This window comes from Plectropomus leopardus, chromosome 3 (assembly GCF_026936395.1).
Source record: "Plectropomus leopardus strain MGB_pleo_1.0 chromosome 3, ASM2693639v1, whole genome shotgun sequence".
Taxonomy (NCBI): Eukaryota; Metazoa; Chordata; class Actinopteri; order Perciformes; family Serranidae; genus Plectropomus; species Plectropomus leopardus.
In genome coordinates, this window is record NC_142178.1 from 9764368 (window position 1) to 9785780 (window position 21413).

The 21413-nt window shown below is 39.9% G+C and overlaps 1 protein-coding gene across 3 annotated transcripts in view; it reads left to right on the plus strand.

Moving 5' to 3' along the window:
- Window positions 1–21413, plus strand: part of rab11fip4b (RAB11 family interacting protein 4 (class II) b) — a 77555-nt gene that overhangs the window by 7972 nt on the left and 48170 nt on the right. For 2 of the 3 annotated variants that reach the window (XM_088075544.1, XM_088075545.1), the window contains exon 3: window positions 3488–3567. In XM_088075544.1, coding sequence (XP_087931670.1) covers window positions 3488–3567 — 80 coding nt within the window. Of the gene's footprint in view, window positions 1–3487; window positions 3568–5408; window positions 5546–21413 lie in introns of those variants that run through there. The other variant, XM_088075548.1, reaches the window with a different exon arrangement.

A 21413-nucleotide genomic window follows, 5' to 3' on the forward strand; every position in this document is an offset into this window, starting at 1 on the left:
CCCCTTAACAGTAGATTTGGGAATAATTTATTAGGCTATATTTGTATTTCTATTAACTCAGATTCCTTCAATAATCGAAATGTACTTTTGCTGCTCTACTATCTTTAGCATTTGTATAATTATTTATCGTTGTTTTGAACACATTTCTTTGATTGTGATCAATGGTTTTATGCATGTGGGGATGGTATGTAATCTGAACCAAACCTCTACATTTTATACAGCGTAAGTAACAGGCTTACGGGCTTCATTCAATACAACCATATTGTGTTGATGTTGAGGCAGAAATCTTAGAGACAGATATGTAAAAACATGGGCACATCAAGCCAAAACTGCATTGCTAGATACCACTAGAGGTGAGTGGAGTACTGAGTATTTGTTTTGAGTATTCTAAAAAGCCTTTGTTTTATTTATGTTTTAAAATGGGTTGAACCAAGCATTTACTGTACAGAGCAATGATGCAGCATAACAGCACGATATTCATGACTTGTACAGGTAGTGTAAAAGCGACTATGGTGTTATTGTCCTGAAAGGCCACTGACTGATATATATTAAACATGTTTATGTATATACATTAGTATTTTTAGTTTATACATTTTACAAAAACAGTCAGGAGACTGTTCTTCTAAATTTAGCTGGTCAGCTTAGAGTATGATGAATGCATACTGTATATAATTATAACAGTTATTTTGTTTATAGAGCACTTTTCAGAATCAATCACAAGGCACAAGGCAGCAAAATAAAACTGACAAATCATAAAATCATCATCAAATTTTAAAGAAACTAAAAGACAGTTCAAGGAATCCTCATACAACAGGTCGTTAGTGCTTCATAACAATATACATAAAGTAACATAGGTTAGGTTTAGGCAAGAAAGTTACTTAGCTAACCATACACTGGTTTTTCATGGTTGCGAACACCGGTCACCTGGAGAGAAAGTTATTGTTTTGTGATCCAACCACCACCCTGACCTGCCTCTCTATGCAGATTTTCAGCCTCAAACTACTTCCTTTATCCAAGCGCATTGGTCAAGTAATCGCAGCCTTCCCGATCACGTTGGTTATACAAGAACTGTGATATTACTTTTTCGCAAACGAAAAAAAACACGTAAGAGCAGTGCATGACAACGGCCTGCTTTGTTTTGTATTGGAGACTGTAGTGAAGCCCTATTAATGCTACCCAGCCTAACCAAGTGGAACCAAATATCATTTATGCCAACTCATCATATTTTGTCTTTGCGAGGTCTGCTGTCTTTGTATTCTGTCCAGACTGAGAGTCTCTGTAAAACCAGGTCAGCTTACAGTGGACCCAGGCCAATGAGGACACAGGAAGGGACAGAGGCTCGCTTCTACCGCTAAGCTAGAATGACACAAATTTGGGTTTCTAGTTCTTCATTGTTGAGTGTCATTGAGTTGACCTGGCACTAATAATTCAATGTCATGTAGCCCTCGAGTGTCAGATAAATGCGGGGTCAGCAATTCTGGAGAAAGATTGTTGACAATGACTTGTGGAGTTCAGCATGTGCCACGTTCACTGTCCCTTTTCTCTTCTTCAGCTAACTTGCTTTCTCTCAATGCATCCATGGCCTTTCCCCTGTCTTTTTCTGAAGCATGACCACTGCTGTTGCTGATTGGCAATGGTCAGATTAACGGTCAGGCTCGGTCACAGAGTCAGGGCTGTGTATGAACACCCGATTTTTTTCAGTACGCACGCAGATGGCGCGGACCATGAGGAGATATTAGCTGAATTTGACAAAAAAAGTGTGCTGGGTTAATATCACTGACTGCACCTTCAATTATTTATTCCCTAATGTGTAAGCCACAGGTTAAATCCATTAGACCTCCAATACACCAAAGTACTATAGATCAGCATGAACCCCCTTGAAATCTATTTGTTGTAGTGGTATTGTGTACACTAATAGACTGCTGCAGGGATGACGTTATTTTCAATGTCCAATGGGATTGTGTATCATAAACAATGCTTCATGAGAATTGCAGGTTTTGAGCAAGATAATCTTCAGAAACCACTTTTTTTTAAAGCATAAACGCCACAAGTTAAAGGCTAATGCTAGGCTACAGACAAACAACACTGCAGTCACCTGACTGTGAATCTGTGTTTGGCGTGATGACGTTCAGTAGTCTCATTATCCTCTTGCTAGCAACCAACTTTTTTAAGACACAAAAATCTTCAAAATTCATGAGTGGAGGTATTTATCGACATAGGTTGTGTCATAGAACAAAACAGAGTCTCTCAATCTTGTGTTAACCACAGACTTTATTCAGGCATCTAAGCAAAAACCCATCCAAAGGTTAACTCATTTCTGGGTTTTAGGACTCAATTAGGACTCAGCTGTAATGTAATATTTTATAGAATAACCATGTATCAAATGTGATCACTTGTAGTGACGAGGCCACAGAGAATTATCACCTGAATCTGCAGCTCCCATCATTTTTACTGCGCTTCATAGCAAGTTGTAGCTCATTTTTTAACAACTTGACTGTTCTGGTTCACTCTCCTACCATTCTCATAGGGCAATTTCAGTTACACCAGCTAGGTTTTAAAATCCACTGTACACTACCTGCCCAGCACCAAACAGCAGACAGATACAGTTAGTGACCACCTGGTAAAAAATAGTGGAGCATTTAGGTGTTAAAGATGCAGACATTTCCGTGAGGAGTTGTTCTAGACCAAAAACAGCACTAAAACAGAGTAAATATTGAACTTACATTCATCAGATGGACAGAAACACGACTCCAAATGAATGCTAATGCTGCACCTTAACTGCTAACTATGTAAATAAGCAACTAAGATGTCAACATAAAAATGATGAACATGATAGGCATGTTTACTTGTCCCCCTTGGCATCATGTGGCCAAAAGAAAACAGTTTGAAGCAAAACTTTTAATCCTGTACATCAGTTTATTGTGCGTTTTGCTGGAGAACGTATTACATCTTTACCTCACATCAACTCCATAAGCCCTCCCCTTGGTGCAACTTCACAACTGTTTTCCTGTTTCTCTCAACGGATTTGGCTTCTTAAATAATAGATCCGCTTCATAAATTACACCACTTATCTGCTCTCTCTTACGAGTTTCATCACAGGGAGTATTTGTGGTTTTGTCCTGATATTGACCTGCTGATTTTGAAGTGGTTTGGGAGCATCAGAAAAACTTCTTCTCTTCTTGTCTGTAAACCCAACAGGAGAGGCTGCTTGTTGTGGCTTTTAAAAGGTTTGTTTGTTTGTTGAAAATGTTGGACATTTTGGGGAATAACATACAATAAAAACCTAAAATATTAAGTCATTTAACGCCACAAAGACAAGCATGGCAGTTCATTATCCCGAACTAAAACACCACACATACAGGTGTTTTTCCTGATATATATATTGTATTCAGCAGCACCTTTAGTTTAGCAGCTTGGGTAGGAAATGATTGCTCTGCAGAATCTCAGACAGACTGAGATGAGTCATGCATGCTTTTTTCCTTTGCAGGTTATGTTGGGATCCTTAAAAAGAAAAGTGGGGCACGGTTCATCACAGGGCCATATGAGACAGCAAAGAGTTGCTCTCGGGTAAGTTTCTAAAGTGTTCGTCTGTGTGTGTGTGTGTGTGTGTGTGTGTGTGTGTGTGTGTGTGTGTGTGTGTGTGTGTGTGTGTGTGTGTGTGTGTGTGTGTGTGTGTGTGTGTGTGTGTGTGTGTGTGCGTTCATTTAATATAAGTGTCCAATTGAGCTGAATTGATGTCATTTATCACCCCCAAAGACCTTCTTTTTCTCAACTGTCAGTCTCTGACGCTCATGTAATCTCGATAATTGGTTTGATCTCTCTCTGACGCTCAATTGGGACAATACTCATTTGGATTCATTTTACATGTCTCCGCCATTGCTGAATATAGGGCCGGGAAATAGGTCAATATGATATCAATATCATTACATAAGACTATCATCTTAGATTTTGGAAATTGTAATACTGCAATTGTTGTCTTTTCCTGGATTTAAATGCTGCATTACAGTTAGTTGATGTACTTTTCTGAACTCACCAGACTGTTCTAGCTGTGCTATTATTTGCCTTTACCCGTTTAGTCATTACATACACATTACTGATGATTATTCATCAAAAATCTCATAGTTTGAATACTTTGTGAAAACACTAACACTAACTGTCAACACTACAATTGTGCCTATTGAGATATTTAGTCAAAAAATATTGTGCTTTGATTTTCTCCATATTGTCCAGCCCTAGCTTAATGTACAGTATATCTGGATGAATATCAGAAAGTAAGCAGCAGCTCAATTGTGGTACAGCTGGAAACTACAGAAAGCACTCTGTGGCCTGTCTATGACTTCCTCTATATTAGTTTTACAATGCTGTTCTGCACATGTGAGCAGTTGTCAGAGGGTATTCCCATCATACAGTCTGTGGGTCATACCACACCTAAGAGGGTACATAAAATAGCTATAATTTTCAGTAAGTAGAAGGAAATGTGCTAAATGTTCATAATATAAAACAATTTATTCTGTGTTTTGTGGGCAATTTAACCCATTTTACAAAACTGACAGAGCCTTGTTGAGAGTCAGAACAACAGCAGCAACAATGCTGCAGTACATAACTAGTGGGTGCAGCTTGTACTTCACTCTGTTGTCCACTTGGTGGTAGTGTTTAACTGCAGATGTGCAGTAGGAGACTGACACTTGTATTTACTAGTTTGTTAGTAGTACAAACATCCCTGATGAGTTCTTCAATTGGGTGCATTTTACAAACTGTTAGATATGTTCTTCCAAATATTTTCTTTTTGGCTTTTAAGAACACTTCGTTATCTGATGCTAAAGTTTAACATTAGGGTTTTCTTGGGGTTTTTTTTGTTTTCTTTGTAAATTTCACAGAAATTGTGTATATTTTACAATTTATCTGTCAGAGTTTTCAGATGGGAAGTTTTTACGGATGTAATTCGGTCTTATTGTTTGACTCATGCTGACCTCAGGCTGCGCTGAGATAATTGGTTTGTTACATCATGGTCTAACTGAGCTCCCAAGGTGTTACATGTGACACATATTTCATAAATTCCTCAGACTATCTCTTGGGAAATTTGAGACTTTGTGAAATATCCACTCCCTCTAGCATTAATAACATGGGTACTTTGCATAGCAACAGAGTCAAATGCACATCAGCTGCATTTCATATGTGAGAAACAGCTGTTGCAACAGTTCTGTGCAACAGTTTGCGTCAATATTGTGGCTTTAGATTGTCTAATAACATGACTCCACGGGTTTAGATAAGTCTTTTCACAGCACTGGTACAGTGTAACATTTCATTATACCAGTGGAGAAGTGCTCTTAAAATATTCACACTGGGTGAAATGCAATACGATCGCTACCTACCGCAGCTTTCACAGGCAATAGAAAACACTTCTCTTTTTGGAAAATGATGTCTCATTTGCGTACTTCCCTTTGAAACACGGACTATAAAAGATCTGGTAGCATTCAAGCCATTTTGTATTCCGGGGACAGGTGTGTGCTTTTAACCAAGATTACTTTTCTCCACACAGTGACAGGTAGGTGTTATAGTTATGGGCTTAGTTGTGTATTTGAATAAAAATGCATTGTTTCAAGCTTGGATATGCTAAAGACTGGGAAACATGACATTAGCCATTCTGCAAAATGGAAATATGCATGTTACTGCACCTTTGCAGTTTTATAGTGTGATAGAGGATTTTATCCTCGCGCTTGCTTCTACCTCACAGTAACTGATGGTAATGGAGATGATTAGAATGATTCTGTTCCTCACAGTGAAGCTCATGACGATGCCGACAGTAAGGATAATGTTCAAGAGATCTTTTCAGAAAACTAGGATTCAACAGATTAGATAGTTAGGTTAATCTTTTGTTTGCAGCAGAGAGGCACGTTTGCTACCCTTTACCTTGTTTTAGTGCAGTGTGAAGTGACTGTAACTCTGCCTACAGCTGTTGGTATGAGAGCAACTTGGCTTAACTGTATATGTAATTGGTCTGCTGTAACATCAAGTCTGCAGTGCTGAGTATCATAGATGGCTGTTTAGAGAGAGCTACTGTATTAAATGTGGTGAAGGGCATCTTACTTTCAGCTTTTTTATGTTTTATTGAGGTAAAATCCTCTTCGAGCTCTAAACTGCTGCATGAGAAAGCAGCTGCTGCATTTAAACTTGTTGGAAGTTGCAGCCAGTCGATGCTACAGTATTGGTTTCCACAGAAAAACTGACTTTAACCTGCAGGTTCTTCCTCTGTTCCATCTATCTCATTTTCTTGCAGAGAGGAGTTTTCCTCCCGTGGTGGAAAAAGATAGCATGAAACTAATAACTGCTACAGTATTTAAACTCCCCACTGATAGCAACCACTTTATTAACATCACTTCTGTCTACTGGTGGTCTTTTGTAAACGTCTCCTTATCTCGTTTTCACATTAGAGAGGCTTCTTTCTCTCTCTTTTTGGATGAACATATGTTGCATATTTTTTATAATTAGATTTATGATCCATAGAAGCCCAGTTATTTGAGTGCAGGGTGTCCAGTTGTGGGAAAAAAATGTCCAGGAGTGAAGTTATGTTGCCATAGCACGGAGTGGGAGGAATCCCAGAGCTCCCCAGGGTGGCTCTGCAGAGGTGTGTGTGTGTGTGTGTGTGTGCGTGTGCATGCGTGCGTGTTTGTGTGTGTGTGCGGAAAAGGGAGAGGGAGTGAAAGAAGAGCATCTCATTAGAGGACTTCTTAGCTTGCTCTCTGTCCTGCTGCTTGGTTTCACACACTTGGATGCATACACATGCACACATACACACACATACACACACACACATGTACATGTACACAGGGCAGGTGCTGAAATACAATTTGGAACATTGCAAAGACAGATTAAACTGGTGCAGTAAGCACCTGGGAAGATGTATATATTGTGTGTGTGTGTGTGTGTGTGTGTGTGTGTGTGTGTGTGTGTGTGTGCGCGCCTGTGCCTGCTTACATATATAGGGAAGTCTTGGCCTAGATGCTCAGCTCCAGAGTAACAGGGATAACAGTATCAATATGAGAAAGCGTGGGAGAAGGCTGTAAACGATAAAATGTACGGACTGGAGCAGAAGATGGAAAGTAAATTTAACTTGAGCTTAAATCAGTCAAACATCCTTGATGATAGTACAACAGGTCTCAAAATACTAAGTGTATATGCACGGTAGTGCACATAAAAGTTGAGCTGTGCACTATACTCAGTTTTACATGCACCAGTGCAGGCAACTTGTTAACAGAACATATGTTGTGTAGGGTGCCAACTCTCACACATGCATTTACACTTACACTTACAGCATGCTATCACACCACATATGCACATTGTCACAGTGGCACCTTGCAAACACTGTAGTCAAGCAAGTTGCCCCCTGGAAGTTGATGCGCGTCTGTTCATGCTCGTGTGGTACCGTCACTTAAAGTGGCCAAAAAGGACAAAGAGAAATAGATGCACATTACAGTAATAATTTATTACACAGCATATATTTAAAAAGTCATTTTGATTATGTGACATCACCAAACAGGTCCTATTAAGAGTATTTTTTTTAAGCTAAAAACATCACTATTATCACCTCATAAAGTTGCAATGGCACACAAGCTGTTCACTCCAGCTGCTAGAGAGCAAGTCATTTGGAGTCATGTCTCCAGCTACCTCACAAATGTAAGTCCAGTTCTCTGTTGTTTTTCAGCAGCTCCTGAGAGAAATATCTGTCTCTTTAGCTGTTAGGTGCTCCACTATGTTCACCAGCTTGGTGCTGACGTGTATCTATAGATGAGGCATAAGAGCATATTTGTTCTGTCAGGCATGATTGAGATGGACCTGAAAAACACAGCTCTGACATTGTCTTCTGGTTTGCACTGGCAGGTAGTGTTCAGTGGTTTAATCTGAGCAGCTTTTTTTGCTGAAAACAGCTGCTAGCAGTAAATCAACCAATAATTAGGGCGTGGGCTGTAAAACCAGAACAATGAGCTGAAGACATTAAAGAGATTATGGAACTGCACAATTTGGTGCTAATTATCTGTGGATTTGACTGCGAGTCCTTTCAAATTACACACATTTGACCGATGGTTAATTTAAAATTATTGATTAATGCAGCTTTAACTAACCAAACTTGTTTAATGTGATGTTGGAAATTATATCTGAAAACAAACACTTGACAGTGAACAGTGAATTGTCACCATGAAAGCCTACTCCACACAATCATGGGTATTTTTGTAAACAGGGGATTTTCCTCCTTTCTTAAAAAGATCCCATCCAGACACACTTTACCAAAAACATATCTACCCAAATGAAAACAAGCAAACTCCCAAGAAAAAATATATGAATGTAGGCATTTCAGATTATGTCTCTTTATTCAAATGTTGATCAATGCACAACAAAGTACAACATTCTGAAACATCTTCCACATTTTTGTGTAACATCGCCACACATGATGAGAGGTGAGAGGTAATTAGAAGCCAAATGGGCAAAATACATGGCAAACGGGTGTGGCGGGACATGTCAGCCATGGTTACCCGTAGCAGAGCGCAGCTATTCTAATAGCCTGAATCTGCTACACTTAACACAAGAGCTGGACTTTCCTGTGCTGTACTGCACTGCTCTTCTCAATGTTTGCATGATGGCTGGTCTATTTTTTTCTCTTGTGTGTGGCCCGGCAACCCTCCAACAGATAAAAACTACATGACACTGTAAAAACTGAGTACAATCTGTTTAAAAAGGATTCTGATTAATACCTCATTGTACCAGAGGCAATGCGGCACAGTAGAGCAACCTTGTGTATGTTTTTACATTTTATAATAAAATACATAGGTAAAATCAATGGATCCTATATTTAAAATGATCCAGCTAATTAACAGTTGATATAGCCTATGTGTTTCTAAACTCTCCATAAACAACAGTATTATCACTTGGTAAAACTAAATATACACACAGTGAAGCTGGTAGCAACCACATGCACCAAAGAGAGTATGTGTAGCAAGTAAATAACTCTGCTTCACTCCACCAATGTGATGTGCTGCATCCATTCCCCATGTATTTCAGCTGTACGTGGTAATCTTAAGTACTGTACAGTAGTCCTTAAGCAGCAGGGAACCTCAAAGAACCTGATCTTGAAAATATGCCCAGATTTACCGAACTGCTGCAGCAAAATAATCAATAATTTACACCTCATTTGTCCTCACAAGGAGAAATGTTAATTTCTTCCCCTTGGGGTTTCGAGGAGGTCAGAGGAATCATCTGAGCTCTCTGCCTCTAATCTGCTTTCCTGTCAAAGCTTGTCCTCTCTGTCTCTGTGTGTTTTTTCTACTTCTCCTGCTTGTTGCGTTTGATCTCTGTGCTCTCGCTGAATGCACATCCTCCCTGTGTTATCATCAAGATGATTTTGTTTGTGTGTGTGTGTGTGACTGTGTGTGTTACAGGTGCAGAAGTTTGTTTTGCGGCTCAGACATAAACACTAAAAAATGTGATCTTGTCACCCTTGTCTGTCTTTTAACCCTCTGCTGTAATTTTACCCTCATCCTGTTTCGTATATGTTGTTGTTTAGAGCACTTCTGCTTTAATTTATTATCCATCACTCCTCAGCACTCCGCTCTTCTGTTTTTCTTCTACTTTGCTCTTCTCATCTTGTTGTAGAATTCTCTTTTACCCATTGCCTCTTTTCCTCTCCCTTTACCCCCTGCTTGTATACATCTCTCTCTCCATTTCTTTGATTTCTTCATCTTTTCCCACTTCCATCCTCTTCTTCTCCCTCCTTTCACATTAGCACTTCAGATGATCAGTGAGGAGGAGATTTCTCCGCCAGTCTCTGCAGTCATTTCATGGTCTGATTAAAGCACTGTGATGGGAGGGAAGTGAGGCAGAGAAGGGGGAATCGAGATAGAGGAGAGCAATATCAGTGAAAGTTGAAACAAAGAACAAAGAAAAACAAAAAAATATTTAAAAAAAAAGGGGAACCAAAGAGAAACAGAGAGAATTCAAAGGGCAGGTTTGCTGTTTACCATTGTTTGTACAGAAGCGTGATGGGAAAATCAGACAGCTGAGCCGTACTGCAGACTAAGAAGCAGAGGTAACATCCCTGTCACTGTCTGCAACATGAACACTTCCTCATGTGAACTGTCAACAAGCCTCCCTCAGAGCTGTGTGCCTGCTATCTGCAGCTCTTTTTGCAGTTTAACTCTCTGAGTCAGAGGAAGTTTGTCTAAAGGTTAACATCAGTTTGTGGATAATGTATTCATGTTTTTGTTCATGCAGTATGCATAAGGTAGTATTGTCCTTCTCACTCTGCAATGTAGTGAGGCAAAAGGCTCCTCGTTCATATCACAGTGTTGTTTGATGCTGAATAAATCTACGGGATGCTGTAAGCCGCGCTGAATAGCTAACAGCTGCATTCATCCAGGACTAAATGTTGATACTCTGTCTGCAGTATCACTGGATGCCACATCGGAACTGTTTGTGTTTTCAGCTTTAACTTTGCCTTTACTAAAGACTCTCCTCACCAGAATAAAAACAGCATCAGTCATTTGTGTAAATGGCTTAAATTACCTGCTTTTACCTGACAAGGAGCTCTTCTTTTTATCGTGTGTGTGTTTGTTTGTGTGTGTGTGTGTGTGTGTGTGTGTGTGTGTGTGTGTGTGTGAGTGAGTGCGTGCACGTGCGTGTGCGTGCATGTGCGTGCGTGCGTGCGTGCGTGCGTGCACGTGCGTGCGTGTGTGCATGCGTGCGTGATTTTTATTTATTCTGTCCAAATTCATTTATTTTGTGGGTCTGTGAATGCACCACAAGCACAAGCAAATCGAGTTATTTTTTCCTCAGCAGCAGTTTAAGGAGTTTGAGTTGCAGGTGGATGATTTATCTTTCGATCCACTGACAGCTGATTAGATCGATGGATGGAAGGAGCAGCTGCTGCAGAGGCGAGCGGGTGCTAACTTTTAGACCCAGCATAATAATCAGTTAAGTTTCACTTTTACCTGCCTGGCATTCTGCTGCTCCATCTGTGCCCAGAGTGTGCTCTGCTCTCCAAGAATGTGGTGAATGAATGACAGAACGGCATATATATTTCAAGTATTGAACGGTCCAGCTTGAAAAATATATAACAATCATTAATAGTAACTGTCACACATATGTTTTGGAAGGCACTGACAGATTGTGTTGTCTTGTGATTGTTGCACCAGATCTGAAAATGCTACAAAAGGTGTCATCATGGAAGGCAATAAAATACCATCTATTTTATTTTTGAGTTTGGAGACCTCTGTCCTGGTCTACCCTGTCATGTGGATAGCAAGTAGTTTTTATTGAATGTGTTCAGGCTGACCGTGGGCAGATGTAGAACATGCTGAACAAACTACATCTCCCAGCAGGTATGTTGGAGAGCCCCCATGAGTATCTGGATGGATGTTGCAGAGGTGTTTAAGCTGCTGGGCTTAGTCTTGTTGCCAGTGTGACCCTGATCAGGATAAAAACCACCAAACTGGATAGGTCGATTGTTATCAGTATCTTTTCTCCCGGAACTGAAAATCGGGCTGGGGATTTTAAAAGTAGAAATTTGTCTTCTACCACTTTTTTAAAAGTTTAAAAGTTTCCTTGGCAGTAATATTGATCTGGTTGCATCTATTGTTCAGTTTAGATCATTTATATCTATGAATCTAAGACCTGCACTGTATTGAAATCCACTGACATCTTTGTTTCTGATGGTGGCAAAGACTGCCAACCTGATGTTACAGCCCTTACTTGTTATGGTCACAGAGCCAGGCCATGACGCTGATTTCTGGAGGTTGACAAATAATTTCAGTTTCGTGTATTTCTGTGTGTTTTGTGTTTTTGTCACGTGTGGGGCAGTGTGTGACTGACTGCAGGCTTGTGATGTTTGGACAATCCCAAACCAAAATGATAAACTTCTTCGCCACATTAAAAAGCCAACAGAGCTGGCTGATAAGCCCTGGTGACAGCCATGGAAACCTTCGGATATGTGATGCCACATTGTGAACCATCTGGTATGATTTGATGTGATGGCACATTTTGACAAGCTGTCTTTTAGATTTACCATTTCTCTCTTGATCAGAGAACAGTGCTGGCAGCCTGTGCTTTCTCTGTGATGTCTGATAATGACCCAGACCCTTTCTCAGCTGCTGTATTAATGTCTTTTTGAAATTTTATTTGAGACAGCTGTCATCATCTGACATACAGAAATATGGAGAGCTAAAGTTAGCATTGCTGCTCTTTTGTGTAATTTTCTACAGCAACAGTTAGACATATTTTGAAGCTGTTCTTGCACACCTTGTATACCTGAAGGCCATAGTGATGCAGGTAAATCAGATGTGGACATTACAGAGAAATCCACTTTACCTTCTTGAAATCTGATTTTTTTTGGAAACATGTTTCATCTTTTTAGAAACAAAAAGTGCATGGAAGCTTAAACATGAATCTTTTTATACAAACTAGTCAGCCACGTATTCGAAATGAGATCTGTAAAATTTTGTCCTTACTTTAGCCAAGAAATAGTCAAAGTACAGTTTTGTGTTGTTTTGTATCTAATAGCTGTGTGTCTTCTCTACCGCCTACACTATTCTTAAGAGGCCAGGATGCTCAGTCAGAACCAACATATTCTCACTCTCAACTCACCATACCAACGCTTGGTCAGTGGCTGAAACAAGTCATTTTGTGGGTGTGGTGACGCTCAAAAAATTTAAATTAACTCAATGTTGACTTTTGGTTTCACATGAGACAAAAAGAGCTCTCTCCTGGATGAAAATTCTGTTTGTTTGAACTATCCACTACCCTTCCTCCTCGCCCAGTACGGACTTTCTCTCTACGGCTAATACTCACATCGTCATATTATGACACTGCCCCATGCATCTCTTATCGAGACTACAGGGTGCTGCTGGGCAACAGTAGTTGATGCTGAGGGCCACTGACAAAGCATCAAAATTTAACGAGTTTGGAGTGAGAACAGGTTGTCAGAGCTGCTTGACAGATGGTGAAATAGCTTTGGAGACCCCCCCACAGAGGGGGCTGTGTTCAGACATTTCTGTAACTTAAGAATAGAATAGAAATAGAACTAATATTCCCACATTCACACCCACTTCTCTCTGGGATTGGCCAGAGTTATGGAGGTGAAGAGTACACTACATTTACACTTTTAAACAGCTGTCATTTTAATCTGTTACGCAACTTACAAATAGTTACAAATATCAGTTACACAACACCTAGATACGAACTACTTCTTTTTTGGTTCATAACTCGACCCTTACCTTTTTGCATCCACACAAGGTTCAGAACATAACAGTATATAATAGAACATTGTAGTGTAACTGAGCTTGCAACAGTATGTTGGTACAATAACTGTAAAAAATATCACCATTTCAGGCTATACGGTGTTACACTATTACTATTATTATTATCAGTTATAATGACTCTTACAGAAATTAAAACAGAATGTCTTTTTTTGGTTCAACAAAAACTTTATAACTAGGTATGTGGAGAAGTCTGACAGGTGGTCTGGGAGGTCTGGAGAAGCGCAGTTAAGATTCTCCATCCGGGTTTGTTATACGGTATACCATAGATAAGGAAATGTACACATTATGGTAAACGTCAATATTCAAAACATGGTAAATCTTGAAACTGGTATACCGCTGCAACATTAGTGTCACAGAGCAAGAAACACTGAGACCAATATGACATTTACAACTGAGTGGTGCACAAAATATTGCAAGTATTTTCCTATACTGTAGACATAGTTACAGTATACACATGACGCAGTGAAGTGATTACAGGACTGTAGTATTTCTACCATGATCTGTGGGAGGAGCAGTGCATGTGGTTTAACTAGCTATAGCACATATAGCCTTAAGCAAAAATCAATTGGTATCCATTGTGTTTCTTTGTTATTTTGATAGCATATTGACTTTGAGTACATCTAAAGGAGGTTATGGGAAGCGTGCATGAGAATACAGCCTACATCAGCTTTGTTTACCGCTGTCTGAGCAAGTGAGGAGAAAATGATAGGGTAGTGATGACAGGAGAAAGAATGACACGAGGAAAGCATTAATGGATTGATGGATGTAAAGGAACGAGGGTTTGGACAGAGATAAGAGCTGCAGAAGGAATGCAGACAAAGAGTCTGAGGAGAGACGAAAGGAAAATGGAGAGAAAACAAAGAAAGATAAGAGGTGGATAAATAGAAAGAAAAGACAAGGTACAGACACAGATAATCTTAGTAGCACCTTTATCTAATTTATTAATGGCTGAGCCATTTGGTCTGTGATTGTGAGTGACAGGGCCCATTAGTGCAGGTGACACTCATCAGGCCTCACTTCCAAATTGGTTCTCTGTTCAGATAGAAAAAAGACGAAAGATATGGTCAGGATGAGCCAGACACAAGTGTGTGCTGTTTGCAGTGTGACTGTCGAAAAGATAAACATGATTTCCCCAGATCCGTAAAAAGCTTTAAATGATCTGGACTAAGAGCTTAAACATCTACAATGCTGTTTTAAATATATATATATATAATATTTTTAAATGTTATTCATCAAGATTGTTACTGTGTTTGGACTTTTTATGATAGTAAGAAGAAGACAGAGTGGGTAGATTCACTATATTGTATGGTGGGTTTCACCTTTGGTTGATTTTACAGCATTGTTACAGTTATTTAAATAGCAAAACTTGCTCTTGCTCTATTGCAATCTATCTGAAGTTTTAAGTTGTAAGATGTCTGCTTTCTCTCCAATATAATGGAACTAGATTGCACTTGGCTTGTGGTGCTCATAGAGCCAAAAAATATACATTTGAAAAACTTGACAGTAATGTCTCTTTCCAGAAATAATGACCTGGATACTCAAGATAATACACATACCTTGTTGTGATCAGTTTCAAGTAGGAACTACTACTACTTTCTTTCTATCGAACCACACCCACCAACTGTACCAAAGCACAGAAGGAAGAATGTATCTTCAGCTAGCTCACCTCACACCACTGAGTTGGCTAATGTTATAGCTCAGCCAAGAAGGACGCCATTAATTTTTTACATCTCGCACTGTCATGAGCATGAGCCTCTCATTCATGACAAGATGCAACCTTCCTTCTTCACAGTGATACGGTTGGCAGATGTAGTTTGGCAGAGAGATGATAGTTTCTTCATGAAACTGCTCACAACACATCAATTTTTTTTTATTTTTCAATTTATTATTTTTTTTGGCACCTCCGCTGAAGGCAGACATCTCTACGGCTGATATCTCCAGCAATCGGCAGCTTACAATGGGAAAAATATGTCTTTGATTTGGGGTTGAACTGTCCCTTTGAAGCTATCCAACATATAAACATAACCTACATAAGATAGTAGGTTATGTTTATGTGTATCTCTGGGCTGAAATGACTATTGAAGCACAGAAACAGTATGCATTGATAGACTTTGGGGAAGAAAAACGTGATCACATGAAAAAACAGTAACTGTTATGCACCTGTGTGGAAAATATGCTCAATTTTTCGCCCATCGATCACAGTGCTGCAGAAGTCTCCAAAATGCCCTTGAGAAAAGCAGCCAGTCTGCCCAATACTGTGGAGTTGCAGAAAGAATTCTAACTGTTCTAGCAGAGAGCGATCAATGGATGGTATCAATAAAGAAAACACAGCGAGGCATCCTGGTGAAAATAGGACAAGGTGCTTGTGGCTGCAACCATTTCTAGTGGTTCCTCCTTTCTGATTCATGTTGCCATTAAAAAAACATTTAATTCAGATTATGGCACACATTACTGTTTCAATTGTCTCAGTTTAACATCAGATTCTTGCAGGACAGGAAATGTGTTAACAATAGGCTGATTGGGAAGGAAGGGAATTACACTTTGTTGATTTGGAAGAGCATAAGCATTGCAGCCTACCAGTTTTTGGCACCAGTGTGTGTGGCTTAGTTGTTAATTAAAGTTTTGAAAGACTTCCATACACATACAGACAGACAAACACACAAACACACACACATACACACACACACACACACAGAGTCTGGAATAGAGACAAGGCCCACCAGAGTCCCACCAATGACAGTCAAGGACACACCGCCACCAAGCAGACATGATTATCCTGTAACTCTGCAGCTATAAGGGAGGACTGCTAATGAACAGAAACATCAGTTGTTCACCCTGAGACTCTCTCTCTCTCTCTCTCTCTCTCTCTCTCTCTCTCTCTCTCTCTCTTTCTCTCCCTCCTTCATTCTCTCCCTCCATCACACATGCCCATACAAGTTGCCTTTCCTCGTGATCTCATTGACTAGCAAAACCATTGTCTTATACATAACTGGCTCTCATTGCTGTTGTTAAATTCCCCAGTTTAATGTTTATGCATGCTTGCACTGTACATGTACATTCACATATTCCCTCTCAGCCTTCTTACAGTATTTTATTTGCATTAATGCATTCATACTTTCTGTGTTGTTGACCACACCACCACCTATCATCAGTACACACCGAAACAAAAAAATTTCTTTTAACTTTCTGATAAATGATGCTTTTCACTGGCGTGTCACCTCACCCACCATGTTGATGTGTATGTGTGTGTCCCAAGGCTGTTTCTTCTGTTATGCAAAACAGAGTTGCAATATTGAACAAGTTACAAACTCCACTAAAGGTGTTTAAAGTCTTTTTATAGCAGCATTCATATTGCTGATATGAGAATATTACATTACGTTGCATTTCAAGCTCGAGGCAGTGTTGTGAGGTGAATTAGCATTTGGAAGAGAGTTGCGATGAATGTGACGAGCGATGCTGGAGTCAGAGCAGAAGTAGAAGAAGAAAGTGGTTTTCGTGGTGGTTATTTCTGCCGTTCCTCTTTTACTAGTTACTCTGTATGCGACTTTATTCTGACTTTGGGGAGGCTTGAAGTCTCTCTTTCTATCACTGTGTGAGTGTGCATGCATTGCCACAGGTCCAGACCGTCTGTCAGTGCACAGAGGTCACCTCCTGCCGGGAGCATCTGGATGGAGAACATGAAGCATGAGCTTTTACACACATGCACACACACACTCACACTCACACGTGCTCACACACCCACACACACACACACACACACACACATACACACACACACACGTACCACATGCATTTATCTCTGTGTGCTTACGTACAGAGAAGCTAATAAATTCTGTCCATAGATATCCAGACTGCAGAAAGTTTCTCAATCTATCATGATTTGCCAGATGGAGAAAATAGAGCTGTATTGTACACTTTCTGAGAAAAGTAGAGCATAATTGTACCTTAACTACAATAAAACATGCAGCGGTTTATGCCTCAGCTTGTTGCTGAGACAGTAAGAGCACTAGTGTGTTTAAAAGAGATAAACCAGACTGTTCTCCCAAGAAAAATGGCAGCATCTGTTATTTCAGTAAGTGCTGAAAAGTAACACGTTGATGTTCAAGTGACAAAGCCGTAGTAATAATGATGGAAACAGAGAATGAGGCCAGGTAATATTGTTACTGGGTGACAAAGTTGGCATGGATGGTTGGGTCAACGAAATATTGGACTTAAACAAGGGAGACCATTGTTCATTCCCCATTTTTCACTGACATGACCAAGCATGATTACAGTTTTTCCCGACTTTAACCCCAGGTTTTTTATTACAATTATGGCAACAAATGTCCCTCAACCCCCTGTAGTACTTCTAACCCAAACCACATTTCCCTAAACTTAAATACGTACTTTAACTCTTAAAATGATCTGTACATTAATCTAACCTAGTTGTGTTTTCCTTAAAGCCTGTTTCATTCTGTCTGCGTGTGCAAGGGTCCACTTTGGTATGCGTGACGTAAACATTGTCATCCATTGATGTTCACTAGGGTCTTCACTGACTCCTTTGCAGACATCCATGTGCAGCCAAATATTTGTGACCATTTGGACTTGATACTTAGCAAGCGCGATAACTGCACATGCTCCAGTTTCAAAAGATTATGTCTTATGCCACATTCCAGTCCAGTTGGTGGCAAACACACCTAAAGCTGGTCTCCCAAGATGAAGATGAAGTTTGCCACATTTATATAATTTGTCTTTAAAGTGATACAAAGATAGACAAATGGCCTTGAACACCTGGAGAAATGGGCATGTGAGGAATGCCAGGCCGATGCAGATCTGAAATTGTAGTATGAACTGAAACGCATACATGCAACTGGTATGCAGCATTACATGGAATGTAGAAAGTATGTCCGAGGCTTAAGCTTAATCAGACCTTAACCATAATGTTGTCATGTCAAAAAACTGTTTTGGAAGGCACTCAGAAATTCTGTTGTCCTGCTGATGGGGGTGTTGGATCAGAAAATGTGTCATTCTCGAGGGCATGGACTAAAGACATATTTTGCCATTGAATTAGAAGGACTTGTATGCATACAGATAGTCTTTGCAGTCCTTTATCTGCTTCTGCAGCTGTTCTGTCCCAACTGTCCATCTCAGTGTGTGCGTGGGTGATCTCTGCTGGCCCTTCGCATTTTGATGACACCCCTTTTAACACAATGCTTTGCCGTCACTTTTAGCTGTTAATTTCCAAAGAACTCTTCCTGTCTGGGTGTCTATTTCATCATTCTGTGCACGATAGAACAGAGTGCAGCTCACACAACATGCAAACAGGCAAAGCTGTTAACTCTGTCCTTTCTGCAAAGAATCAAGAAGGAAGTGTGACAGCACTCAGCAGAACACAGTGAAGAGATTGTGCATGTATATCATCTATGTTGTTGCAAACGTCGACATGGATCTGCAGATATATTTCTACATACATGTTTCTATGAAAAATGCCAAATCACAACTGTCTACACAGTGAATATATGATAAAAACACATAATTTTGTCATCATCAAAGCTGAAATGAGTAATTGTACTGTATTTAATACAATAGTGGCAGTTCAACACCAACAATTAATGTGTCAAGAAGCATTTCCACCAAAAATGACCCACTCAGTCACTTGCACAGACTGCACTGTGCCTTTGTCAGACTGAATCTAAATGATGCTATGCATGAAAGTGTCAGATCTCTGAATCAGTGTGACCAACAGGATACACTCCCTGTCATTTGGTCTGGCTTTGGTGTCCAGCAGAGTCTGCTTTTTTCTCTTTACTTGTGAGGATTTTTCCAGGGTTTTTTTCCCCCGTTTATGCTCTGCTGCTGGCCCAGCAAGGACTGCAGCCAGGAAACTGCACCACTACCGGGTCTTCTTGGTAGGTGTCGATCAATATTGGTTTTTCAGGGCAGATACAGATACCGATTATTAGTACTTAATGAGACCAATATCCAATATTTGGAACCGATATGCATTTACAGTAAAAATTAAACTATTTCTGTCAAATGTAGAATTTGGAATGTAACAAACTCCAGCTCAAAACTTTGTTTAAATGTCTTTAGTTTAATCAGAACTGAAACTTTTAACATTATGTACTGCAAACTGTCATTCCTCCTGGCCTTGACCAGAGGTGTGGCTAAATTTCTGCTGTCCGTCTGTCTTTCCTGTTATCCATAATTAGTGTCCAGAAGCTGTCTCCCTCATTTCAAAGTGGATAAACTGAATTGCTTGCAACAGCACTCTTGTCCTCCAACCTCTCTCTCTCTCTCTCTCTCTCTGCCCCCAGATCTGAGCCAGCATTTCTTATTTCAAGGCCAGTGTGTAAAACACTGCACCTCTCCTCACCACCCCTGTGACCAGCCCTCTTTCCATTTTCTTCGTTTACTTTCTTTCTACTCTGCTGCTCATGTTTTATTTGGGCTTTGCCTGATTTAATCATTGATTTTCTCCACAAGCTCTTTAGATCCTCTCATAACCTCCCTCTCTTTGCATTTTTCTGTTTCTTTGATCCTCGTTCTCTCCTTTGTTTTTCTCACAAGCTTCCGATCAGTCCACACATCTTTTTTTTTTTTCCTCCAGCATCACTTTCTCTTTCTTCCCCTCATCTTTCCTCTCTGTTTCTTTCCCGCATTCTCTTTCTGTTTGTTTAATTAGGTCGCTGATTTTCCTGTGATGTGCGGACTGAATAGAAAAGCTGTCACAAGAGCTCAGTTCTGGATGGCTGCCTCCTCCTTCTCTCCCTTTCTCTCTCGCTTTCTCCCCTCTTTCATAAACAACACAGATATAGGCACGCACACTCCCACTCATAGTGGGAGTTATGGCGTTGCACCAAACTTGGGGGTTGATTCACCAAAATGACTGGAAATTGCTTAAAAGGCCATAAACCTAAAGGGGACTGCACTGTTTTGAATTTAGAGAAAATGGCAGCTAAATATTACTTTTTAGTCTAGCTTAGTATAATCACATTTTTGTTTTGCACATAGTTGCATGGTGTTATTTTGTGTAACCACTTTCTACGATGAACATAATGTAACATTCTGGCATGGAGTTGTTCCAGCTGTGAGGCGACAGACTGATGATCAGCGTATGTAGCAAGTTAACAAGGCAATTTCACACCTAAACGTTGCCTCCGCCTCAGAGTCACAGTGCAGCCATAAAGGAAGTTAAACCCTTGCACAGACTGTTTCAACAGGTGTTTCAGCAAATACTGTATTCTCCGCAGTGTCACAACAGGGTGATGCACAAAAATGCAGTCACCTCACAGCTGGCTCAAATCCTTTTTCCACGCAAATGAGAATAGTAAGTGAAAGAAAAGAATCATCTTGGTGTAAATGTTTATCACGGCCAACATCCTGTTTTGCCATCAAACTACTGCTGCACAGCTTATCTTGGGCAACTGTAACTATACTATAGAATAACACACTGCAGATAAAAATAAATGATACTCATCACATGTTGCATGGGTCATTGCTGGTGTCCTGTTCTGATCTTGAAGTAAATAAGCTTCATATTGGATTAAAGATTTAATCATAAATGACAAAGAAAAGCAGAAAATTCTCACACTCAAGAGGCTGGAACCCGCAAATCTTTGACATTATTACTTGGAAAAATTATCTAAAGGGATTACTAGATTGTTGGCAGTTAATTTTCTTTGGATGGACTAATTAATTAATCGTTGCAGCTCTACTTCACTGTGAGCCAGGAATCCACAAACATAGTAAATTTTGATGAATTGAAGCTAGTCATATTCTTTTACGTATGTATTTCTTTAATTTCCTACAGTACATGAATGTGGTTTAGTACAATGTGTCTGTTGTTGGCACTTTCCAACAGCTGTAAAGTACTACAAAGTTGTGAAAATGGCAGCAGTCTTTGTATGACCGCAAATGAATTCATGTGTCCATTAAGGATGAAAGACTAAAGCAAGTTTGTGAACAGTGTAGGCTTTTAAAATACAGCTAATCTGTCTGTTGGTCCCACTCGAAGAATTCAGATTCCTCGCCCACAGTGTGCCTGTTTTGTGTGCATCTTCTGTGTTCGTTCACCTCTTTTCATTTATATTCCATGACCTTGGTCAATAACTCCTTTCATGGTTCAGC